We start from the raw sequence: 12,547 nt of genomic DNA on the forward strand, positions 1-12,547 counted from the left end.
GGAGTGATTAGAAAAGCTCTGATTGGTGAACCTGGCATCCCTATTTAAAAAATATAATATATTTTAATAGATATTAAATTAAACTTGATTTATATCACCATCGGTTTCGTTTGTCCTTGAGGAGGTGATTGTATCGAATTTTTAAAACAGAAGTGAGAGCCAACTTTGCCATTCTTTAAGATATTTTTAAATCTGTAAACGGGTGCTGTTTCGTTTGTGCCCGTTAGTTTCGTTTGTATTTTTAAAGGATTCATTGTACCTTATTTTTTAAATAGGGGTGAAAGCCAAATTCGCCATCAAGTTTAAATGAAATCGATGGTGATACAACCAGGTACAAATGATCCCGAAATGACATCGTTTAAGATTTCAAATATCTCAAAGTGAAGTGCTGGCATTTTTTTTAATCCTTTATATTTTTGAAACTCTTGAGATAACGAAAAAAAAGTTGTTACAAACGGATATAAATCGGAGTTTAATTTAATGCCTAGATATTAAAAAAAATTATTTTCTTTAATTCGTGTGCTACAATAGATTCATATAAGTCTGACTGACCTCCTTTCTCAAAGAGACAAATATTATATAATGCAAATACAGAGTATATTAAAAGGCCTCTACAAAAGACCACTTTGTTTATGTGTTTCGACAAATTTTTTAAGCCTGTTGATTGGCTATAAAACAGATAGATCCGAGAATCTTTCTGTCCTACACACATTTGTCTCACGACAAAAACGCACAAATGAAATAGCGTACCTCATAGAGTACCTCAAGTAAGAGTTAGTACGGAGTGCGAATGAGGCAAACCCAGAAATGAGTTTGTGCAGTAATCTGCTACACAGCCAGACATTGTAACTTGATAAATTCATGTTTTCGTTTCATTAATTAAAATGATATATAGTGCAATCCTTCACCACTTACTTATTCTTTTCATTTATATTTTATCTTAAAAAACAACGATTTTGAAACGTTTATACAATAATGATTATTTAATTGATTCCTAAAAATCGTTTTTAAAATAATCTTAAACAGTTTTAAAACAAAAATAGTCATTCCTACACTTTATAATGTACTAATGTAATATGTTTTTGTTCTATTTGAAATGTAAGCAGTAAGCGAATTGGCCAATAATAAAAAAAATGTAAGTTAATAACTTCATGTTATCTACTATGATTGGTCGCTTTGCTTACGACTTTACTTATGATATTCAAACAGATAATATAATGTACTTTTTCGTCTACAGTAGGAGTAATATTGCATTAGTAAGCAGTAAGTTGTAAGAAATTAACTAGTCGTAATCAATTATTCTTCTCATTATACTTTGATTGATCAATTTCTTATAGCTTATACAATTTACACTATATTATTCCTATTATAGACGACTCTTTACATGTAAGGAACTAGTAGACATTAACAACAGCAGAATAAAAATTGTAATAAAAATATTATAATGTAATATTTGTACAGATAATTCGCTTACGAGAGCTAAAGCTAGTGGACATTAACAATAAGCCAACTTTAGGGGCCTATTCTGTAACTTCTAACGACTGAAACTTTGCATAGGTATTGTATATAGTAAACAAGTTGCGCAATGACATTGTAAAGCTACAATCACAGTCATTTAGAGTTACAGAATAATTCCCTAAATTATTGTTTGTCTTCTGAACGCAGCCTTTGTTTTCTATCGATAGCGATAGTAGCGCAATTATTCAGATTCTAACTAATCACGTTAAATTAACAAATAAGTTTAAAATGTGTAATTCAAATTAATTACTAATGGAAATGTAATTAAGTTAAATAAATTACAGTTACAACTGGAAAAAAAGGAACGAAGTTAAAGTTACTGAAAAATAGTAACTCTAAAGCTTAATTTTTCATTAGCTGATTAATTTATGGTTATCAGATTAAGTTTAATCTTTATCAGATTAAGTTAACCAGAAAATGAAAAACCGAGCCTAATTATAAATTAGTTACAAGTAACTAGTACTTCCTAATTCTGTGTATTATACACATGTATACATATGTATTTATAATATATGAGCAATTAAATATTATTTTCCAGATGAGATCTAAATGATTTTTTATATAATAATAAATAAAAAAAAATTTACTAAATTTTTTTATTTATGAAATATATTACCACAGGATGATGTATATATAAAATTCCTCTTTAATATCATATTTACTTAAGTGGAAAAAAATTACTTTTTTTAAATTATAGTTTAGGAATTTAGAGACACATTTTACAATATACATTCCTGATAATACGTGTCTATGAGTAAGAGAAGTCTATTTCTAAATGAATACGATATCGACTATGAAATTGATATACCGATAGCTATTTACATATATACAGTGATCCGTGTATAACGCGACAGTGTAACAACGCGTGCGGTAAAATGCATTAACGTGGTAACCGCAGCACATGCAGCGAAACGCATAGCCGCAACCTCGTTGGGCTTCCCGAACGTTCTCATAGTTTCGGCGAAGTATTTCCGATATCGGTCAGAACGCGTACTGCGACGATTTTCGCAACTATTTCCTTTTAACTTAAGGTCATGTAGCTAGGCTCTTATCTTTTTCTGCGAAAAAAATACAATAAAAAAAAAGTATAAAAAAGTATCTAGAATTCTGATTATATTGATAAAAGTCACTTTTGCACGAATTTTGATATAAATGCGAAGAGAACGGTGAGAAAGATGTACCACGAAGTTTTGTCGTTAGCGATACATGCTGCCGACGATCGATGATGTGCGTTTTTTTTAAGATCCTCTGTTTTATCCCGATGACAGTAATACTCATCATCACTCGGCAGAACGTCCTTCACAATTCTGAGGAAGTCCTCAAAGGGACATATCTCTGCGCAGCCTGGGATTGTCTGTATTTTCAATTGTTCCGTAACGCCAGACCATAATAAAACCTGTGAAGAAGTTCACGAAAAATAAATCTTTAATATCAAGCGCTTAACTCTTTTTAGAATTGAAAAAAGATGAGGAATAAATCTTGGTTAAAAAATTGAACGTAAATTGTGAAATCGGGTCTAAAAAGAATGTTTTAAAAATTACGTTGAGATATTGAACAGTAACAGTTCCGACAGTTATTGTGTGCATCAAATGGAGGCTACTTCTCGTAAGATATAAAAATATATAGTTATTAGAATAGAAAATAGAATCAAGTCTTTTCTTGAATTGCATTTCGCGGAAAATAGATTTGTTATTAATTGTTTACAGAAAATTTATTACTATAAAAATTAATATAATTTCTAGGTAATTCAAGAGAAGATACCACAAGGGGAAAGACTTTGTTTATAATTTTTTTATAGAACGTGCGTTGGCCATAGCTGTGCACAAGCATGTGATAAATATTATAGTTGCGCAGTTATCAGCAGAGATGAACATGTTCATGCCAAAGTTGATTGGTAAAGATTATAACGAAATATGAAAAGGTAGGTCGTGAAACATGCTCTTTGTAATATTTGGTATGCTAATAGCTAAGGTCTGTATTTCGATGCTTATTGTAAAACCGGGCAAATGATATACGGTTTTAATCAGTGTTCCCTGGAGGTCATGTGGATGATATAGATTATAATTTGTAATATTCTTATATGCGTAAAAGTTGCAATTGAAGAATATTCCTCTTACACTTGGGAATAAGATGACAGTAAACATAAAATATAATTTTCCTGCTTCCATCATTAAAACGATTTTATGAATTAAAATTTTGGATGCTTTATATAATTCGAAATATTTTAAGTTAACGAAATGCTATTTAAACAAATAAAAGTATGTCCAACTTATTTCCTAGATTATTTTCTTTCATATTTCAATTTGTTTTATCATACCTTTATGTATTCTTATAGCTTAAACCTTTGATTATGAATTATAAATAAGTAAAATATACAAATTTATATTACATCACATTATTTAATTGTTTATGACATCTTTTTCCATAGGAGGTGGCATCTTATCCGTATAGGGGAAAGATGCCACTTTTACAGGATATGATCAATCAATTTATCAATTTTTTTTATTAATACAAATCAAAAGTTTAATTTATTGATTTGTATAAATAAAGAAAGGTTGCTAGAATATATAGAAATAATATTTTTTCATTAATTCATTCATTAATTCAATAACATTAAGAAGTTATTCAGGAATAAAGGCTTAAGTGTGACGTCTTCCCCTCAATGATCTTATTTGTTGCGTGAGATATTTATATTAACATACCCGAACGTAGTAAATTCCCTTGTTGTCTCGGAGAGTTTCTAAAATGATTGTAGCACCATAAGGTGGTACTGTTGGTTCGTTTGTTCCTAAAGTGTAGGCAAGAGCAGCTATATTAACTTCGTGGCCGCCAAATAGAAAAGCTCTTCTATCACGTGGCGATTTTCCTGTTTGGTGCTCTTGAATATCATCTACTATTTTACGAAGCAGCATGCCTGTTTATATAAAGACCGATTACAATTAAAAATTTTGAGATTTTATTTTTAAATAATAAAATAAAAAGAAAATAAGATGTCCCTGAAATAAATTTCAAAATCTTAATGATATGTTCTATTTATCTTGAATATGAAATATAGTCACATAACTGTGAATCCGGAAAAATACATTATTTCTGAATTATAAATGCTTTCTGCCTGTGGCGAAATTTTATATAAGAATATCTAAGAAATTCATAGAGATTTGATCTTAAAATGAATATTATTTTTTCTTTAAGTTTTAAAGGAGCTGTCGGAAATAACTCCCTTGTGCTTTGAATTGACGTTTTATGAACTTGAACATAGATTTGGTATTTATACCAGAGTATAAAATAATTACACATTTTATGTTCTCGTCTATTCCTTGAGATTAATAAATGAAAATATATATTTTGCATACATTTTGCATACATAGTTCCTTGAGATTAATTGCATGAAATTGTTACATATTTATTATAGTATTTATAATTTTTAATCTTGTCAAGCAGAATTCTGATAATCAATATGATCATTTGCTCTTCAGATATGACGTATCATTTTTATTGTATCACAAAGCTACAATTAATTTTAAGCTTGATCTTTTATTATCAGTGATGCGACAACTTTACATCTTTTGACTTCCTCAATTTCCTGGAGATTTCTTAATGCTTTTGCTTACATCTCCTTAAGATTTGCTGATTTATTTCAAGAACATTCTACAATAATAGCACAATACCAACCTCCGTTTAATCTTTTTAAAGTTTTTGTATATGATCGAAGTTTGAAATCTAACTCTATCAACTCTATCATCGGACTCGGGAAAACATTTTGCGTCCACTTTGGCAGTGTCAAATTTTGTGCATTCTGAAAATGATTATATGATAAAAATTCAGATAAACTTATAAATTTATTACTATCAGAATAATTGCTTACCTGCTCTTTCAATAGATTATATAAATGACCAACTGCTTCCGTAGTATTGATTAGTTTACCGGTGTGATCCGTCAAGTAATCCATTATATTTTTGTACTTATTAATCATCTCTTTCGCATCTAGTTGAAGGAATCGTTGATATTCTTCCATGTATCTAAAAAATAAAGAGAAAAAATATTAAACAAAATAATGAGTTGATTGGCCTTTAAAATTTAACGATAGTTATCTGTTCGTTTTGAAGATTCCAGTCATAACTGTTTTACAAAATTTTGTATTTTTATAACTGATTGCAATTGAAATTTTTTAAGAAATTATAGAATTCGATGGAGTTTTCTCATGTTTTCAGATTAACGTTGATCTACTTTTGCAAGTATGATACAACAATTTTTGTTATACTGATACTTTTAGTCACGCAATTGGCCATCCATATATTTTGAGATTTGTTAATTGATAACAACGGAGATTTCTATTGATTGAACGTTATTGGAATATTATCGTTTTATAATCAAAAGAGAGAAGTAACAAAGTTTATATATGTATAAGAAAATATTTTTAATCATCGGTTTTAAAATAATTTATGTTTGCATTTTTTGATTGGACGTTTTAATGGTTATTTATTTCTCAACTTTAATGATTGCTCCTTTGCGATTGAAATTTATTATTATTTACATTTTATTAACATTGAAAATGATTTAGTGATAGATTTGTTCGTATATACTTGATGTGTAAGATTTATTAAGCATTAGCATTTTGGTTCGTAGCCCCTTTTTTAATTTTAATTTTTCAACAAAATATCTTTTGACAAAAGACAATAATATGAATACACAACTAGGAAATGAAAGCCTTAAATAGTTATTCTGGATCTTTAGTGCTTTAATAATTCAATTCGTGAATTTTTATATTACATATCCAATCTTATAAACTGCGCGTGAAATTTAATTTTCAATCTTGAAACACAATCATAAACAGAACTAAAGTAGTAATATCACAAATTAAATTGACAAGCAACATAATAAGACTGATGCTCAAGGCATCTTAAGGATATTAATAATCTGATACTAATAAACTTCTTTAAAATCTGTAAATAATTTTAATTTCTAGTTCCGTTTATTGCGTTTCAAGATTAAAAATTAAATTTAGTATGCAGTTTGCTGGATTGGATATATATAAAAATTCACACCAAATTATTTAAACACTAAAACTTTAGCATAACCATTTGAGACTAAAAATGAAACAATTAGAAATACTAGATTAAAATATTATTAGAGTTTTCTGTGTAAAACATTATGCACTTGCGCAGAGCATACAAAAATAATTAAATCTATTTCTCTCTATTTTTTGAGAGAGAATATTTCTATTTTTATTTTAGATTATATTAAACCTAAAATAGTTGAAAACAAGACAAAAAAGGGAAACAAATATATTTTAAGTGTTCATGAAAAAAAGATTGGAAAAAGAAGATTAAAGAAAAGAGATTTGATAGATAATCCTGTTATCAAGTCCTTGTGATCAATTCTCTGTAAAGTTACTTACCGATAGCAATAATGCGGAAACAAGAGGTTGTCAGTCTTGTATGGCACGAAGAACGTCCATGTCGGAATCCAGGGCAAGTGCGGATTCCAGGTTTGCTTCTCGGAGGGCGGGAATAATCCTGCCAGAACTAACTGGAGAGACAGCTGAGTCCGCGGGACTTCGCTAGATCGGGCATAGATCTTGGACGGCCAATAATCCGGTCCGAAATATTGATCGTATCTCTCGCGCAACATTGTCCCGATTTTGTACTCTCGCATCTTGCCTTGCTAATGAGAAAAAGGATGGAATTGGATAGGTTTCGAAGAGCCGGAAAATTTTACGGACTTTTTTTAAACCGAACTGTTTTCTCAACTTTAATTGAAAATAACGAATATTTAACAAAGGTAGAGAATTGATTTCTCATTTACGGAAATTACTTAAATTAATTATTTTAGAGATTTTGGAAATTTGAAGATAACACTTACACTACTATATGCTGCATAAAAATAGGGACAAGAGTAAGAGACAAAAGAGAGATAACAAGAATATGAATAAATAAAGATTTAATGCTAGCGTTGTAATCTAATTTGCTTCAAGAGTAACTATTTCTATTATTGTGTCTGTCTTTGTATTTAATTAAATATAAGAAACTAGCACTAATAAATAAGAATAGGTATTTTTTTTATTAAATTAAATTATTTTAATATGATACTAAAGATGATATTCTATTTTTTAATTATTAAAATATAATAAATATTTTCCTAGATTGTGATAAAAGATATCATAATTTAGAGGAATTTATATGAGTCAAGTAAAATATAAGATTTTAAGCTTCTCCCTATTAGTGTGTCCTTTATTGAAGTTGAGAATATTGTGTTATGAGTGTACATTGAAATTATAAATATAATTAAAATATAATTTATGCAATATTACCTTAAACAATTAGCTTACGTCTATTATCTGTTAAGTAATTATATGTTAAAATATAAGTCAAATATAGATAAACAGAAATTGGGGGGTACATTAATAGGGTCATCAATCTTTGAAAGGGCACCCTGATAGGGACAAAAATATTTTCTTTATTTTTAACAAAAACATAAACCATATTAAAAAAATTTATATAAGATTTTAAAAAAATATATATAAGAAAAGGAAATAATAATTGAGAAACACGACATTGATTTTAAGCAGACAACAAACTAAAACTACAATTAAATCACGTAATTGGATTAACAATATTTGATTACGTGATATATTTTATTGTAACTGTTGTGATTTATACTTACATTAGTCAGGTCTCCGTTTCCCATTGGATAGTAAGAGTAGTCGCGATATGGATCATTGGGATAATTTTGAAACTCTCGATGGGGCACTTTATCACCGTGGCGAAATACCTTCGAAACAGAATATATTTATTTAAGCTATGTCGTCTTCATTCGTTACCATCACTGTTACCGCACAGACGGTATCGCAATAATGTAAATGTTTTGTCACGAGGGATCGCTTTCTTTTAATTTCTCTCGAAAATTTCTCTCGGCATCGAACTCACACTTGCATAATTTGCAAAATTTATGTTTGCCTCTCAGTGACATAACACAGTGTAGAAATAACACATTTCACATTTTGGAAAAGGAGAAAATAATTATTATATATTTGCAAAAAAATCAGAAAAGTATTAAATTAAATCTTTGAAAAAAACATAATTTCTTTATATCATTATTTGAATACAATCTTCCTGAGAAAAAAATAATCCTCACTGGTTTTACGAACGCTTTCTGTGTGCACTTGAATGAAGTAAAACTTTACCACGTGAAGTAATTGCAGCTCTACATCGGGAGTAGCTGATAACGCAAGGCTGCTAAGAAATATGGTGAAAATTATCGATTGCAGAAACATTCTCCCGATATCTTCCTGAAAGGACTTTTAGATGGAACGAACACTTTCAACACTTAATCCGAAACGATCTGAACAACCGTCGCGATCGGAATCAACGATTTCACGGCATTACAATCTACGGATGGTGTTTATATTTCTACTCTCGCCTCTCTGCTAACTTGAATGAGTGAGTGGGAGTGGGATAAGGAACAGTCGAACAAGCTCGTAATTCCAATGATTTTTATTAGCAAGTTTTCCGTTCTGATCAAGCAATCCGATCCTTTTTCTTAATCGTCACCTTCCACGAAGGACACGTAAGTAAATAACAGGAAACTTACAGAAAACCGCAATTGACGATCTCATAGGGAAATTCTTTATGTAGAAATTTTTTAATCGAACACTCACATTCCGCCGCGATATCTCATTTATGAATTGTATGAAATTATAATTGTTAGTGAACGACAAAGTGAGTCTTATCATCTTCGAGAACTCCATTTTATTGATTTCTTACAAACGTGTGATAGACTGTGAAAAATAGCAATCTGACATTTTTGAAAATGATTCAGATGTTCATTTGATCCAGACATTTACTTACATGCGCAGCGCAGCAATTAAAAATATTAGAATTTTATCTTTCGATCAAATATGCTGTCGTCTCTGATGACAACTTTAACTTCACCCAATTTTTTATTAATTAGTTTGCAAGATAATGATTTAAAGGTAAAGAAAAATATTATCTTCTTTTAAAGTGGCTGATTAACAATTTAAAAGAATTTAATGCTTGGCATTGAGAAAAAATATGAGAAAAACATTATAGCGATTAACGATTTTTTTTTTTATGGAGATCGACAGTTGCAAATAATTTCGATAATATTTTGCGTTTTTTAATACCAAATATTCAATAAAGTAATATTGTTATTTTATAAAATCACTTTATCTGCTTTTGATTTGCGTCTTTCTTTTTTTCTAACTAGTAAACGATTCCTTGATGCGCACTCATGAATGTGCTGAATTTACGAGTTTCGCAAAATGCTTGGCCCGTTCCAAGGCTTATCTACATATACGTAAATAACAAAACGGATCTGTGGAGCATAAAAGGATACCATAAAAAGCGATATGTGATTTACGAATCTCTGAAGTTTTTTTCTTGAGAAATTCCTGTGCCAGAATCCAGAATTATTTGTTTCAATATAATTGCAAATTTCATTTGAGTATTTTGTTAACAATTTGTAAATAACAATTTTCGTTAATTATTAACAGTCTAATTTGTCTTATAGACAATTATTATTAAGTATAATAATCGTTAAAAAATTTTAATGTTGGATTAAAAGTTTATAATTACGAATTTGTATATTCGTTTAACTACCTAAAATTTCAAGACCTCTTTTACTTCATTTTTTACTTTAATTTTCAAGAACTTTTGTACTTCAATATATGTTTGAGAAAGGTTTGTTATTATTTGAAACTTATCTTATATAAAGAATCTTTGAACTTTTTAAACAAATTTATTGTCTCTCTCTCTCTCTTTCTCTCTCTCTCTCTCTCTCTCTCTCTCTCTCTCTCTCTTTCTCTCTTTTTCTCTCTCTCTCTCAGTTCAAATTAATATATCAAACAATCATTTATCACAAATAGAATACAATATAATTTTTTGAATTGTACTTTATTTAGTTTTTCTCTTAGGAAAAAGATATATGATTATTAGTTTTTATATATAAAATATCATATATTGTTTCACATAAAATACATCGCAAAGCACTTTTTATATTTTTTTAACCTCAATCAAATTCCGATATCTCTGCGATATGTATCGACATATTAAATTGATATTGATATGTCGTGCCAGGTGTAGACGTGCGTCAAATTGACTAAATCGAATATATATCATATTATGGAAGTCCCAAGGATATCCAGTCGAGATCCGACTTTTGAGAGCAACATGATGTTGCTTACTTCGACATTCACTGTGCAACGAATTTAGCTATTGCAATCGTATTTGGAATATCAGTAAACGTTATTCTGAGAATGACTTTTTGGGGATCTTTTTTATTCAGAGATATTGTAATTACATTCCTTTAATAGTATAAGTTAAACTATTCGCTTTCGTGGAATCAACGTGACGTGTATTTTAAGGAAATTGTAAGAATTTGGGTGTGTCCAAATGATTCATGTGGACATAATCGAGATAAAATTAAATGAATATATTGTCGCCATTATTGCGTCTCTTTGTGGTGCATTCCGCGAAATCATTGCACGTTTTTGCTTTACTTGACTGCATGCCGTAAATTTTTCTTCCGTAAATCAATTTAAGGAAATCAGGGAAACCCGAGAGAAGGCTTTCAGACAAAAATGACGTTTATATATGCAACTGAAGATGCAATTTCTAATTAGGGGCGGTATGCATAATCCGCTCTTATTTCAAGATTGTTTTAAGTAATGTTTTTAAAGACGCTAATACGATCCTCTGATTGGTTTGTGACTTCTTAAAACTGTACTTAAGATGGTCTTGAAATGATAAGATCTGACTATGAATATTATCTTATACATCGTAAATTCCCAATCAGTGTTCATACAACAAAATTGATTGATTTTGTTGTTTTTACAAAACGGATAAAATGTTGAAGGAATATTTTATTTACGTAATATGTATATGAAAAAAAATATATCGTGTGCGTGATCAGGCATATATTTCGCATTAACACTCGCAAATCTAAAATCTATTATTTTAAATGACCTACAATTCGTGATCTTTTAATTACATACAATTTTTTCTTTCGTACATAATTTTTATATGAAATTATAAATGGAATTTTACAATTTGAAATCTGACGTAAATTACAGATTGTCTATAAGAATAAACTTTAAATTATGAAACAAAAGTATGAAAAGTATAAAATATCGGTTTTCCTAGAATAATTATTTTATGTAACAATGATAAAAAAACGAAATGTTTTTATCGCACACGTATTTCGCATGAGGAAGAGTGCAAATAATTAAATCGCATATTGTGAATAGATGAATAGATTGAGAATTCTAGCTATTTTAATGCATTATTGACATTATTATATTATTTATAATTAACGTTATATCATCGATATTAAAATTATACAAGAGATTTTTTGTTGTTGACGAATGGTTATATGATTTCTCATAATTGTGCAATCGCAATGGGCTCGATTGTTAATTACGTGCAAGAACGTGCTAAACTAGCCAAGAAAGAATAAGTTTTGCATCAAATGATTGTACTGTATACATATTTACTAATTACAAGCTCATTATATCACTAATTCTACAACGTGCACTCTCACGTGCAAAGCAAGCTTCTTATCTTTAAAACATTATTTTTCGATCAAAATATCTAAGCATATTTCTTTGTTAGTTCTGTATAAGTTTCTCCCTTTCTTCTTCTTCCTCTCGCCTCTCTCTCAGATTTCTTTAGTCATGATTAATGATTTCTAATAAAATGATGAAATTCCACGTTGTAATACATCATCTGGATGATTCTACGGATAAACAGTTTGATATAACAGTACATTGATATAAAAACGGAATGTTTCCATTTTTTAATTATATGTTTATTTTATAAATATAATAAAAAATATATATAGAATCTACTGTAATCTTTATGTTATGAAACAATAAAACATATCTTGCTTAGTTTTTCTTGTGTGAGGTCAATGCTATTTTAGCACAAGATCAAGTTGTTACCTGTATTAATGTATTAAAATTATGTGAATAGAACGACTTTCGCGCGGCCTTCATTCAGCCATACCTTGTTAC

General features: G+C 29.2%; 1 protein-coding gene across 1 annotated transcript; it reads right to left on the reverse strand.

The window, feature by feature from the left end:
- Positions 1-2,644: 2,644 nt before the first annotated feature.
- LOC108687920 (venom acid phosphatase Acph-1-like) lies at positions 2,645-8,867 on the reverse strand. The gene is made up of 7 exons (XM_018193963.1): positions 8,702-8,867; positions 8,182-8,289; positions 6,917-7,182; positions 5,384-5,537; positions 5,191-5,314; positions 4,221-4,432; positions 2,645-2,914 (listed from the first exon to the last, which is right to left on the reverse strand). The coding sequence occupies exons 1-7, from the start codon at positions 8,789-8,791 to the stop codon at positions 2,645-2,647; spliced, it is 1,224 nt and encodes a 407-aa protein (XP_018049452.1). The 5' UTR covers positions 8,792-8,867.
- Between the last annotated feature and the right edge of the window lie 3,680 nt (positions 8,868-12,547).

This window comes from Atta colombica, unplaced genomic scaffold (assembly GCF_001594045.1).
Source record: "Atta colombica isolate Treedump-2 unplaced genomic scaffold, Acol1.0 scaffold220, whole genome shotgun sequence".
Lineage (NCBI taxonomy): Eukaryota > Metazoa > Arthropoda > Insecta > Hymenoptera > Formicidae > Atta > Atta colombica.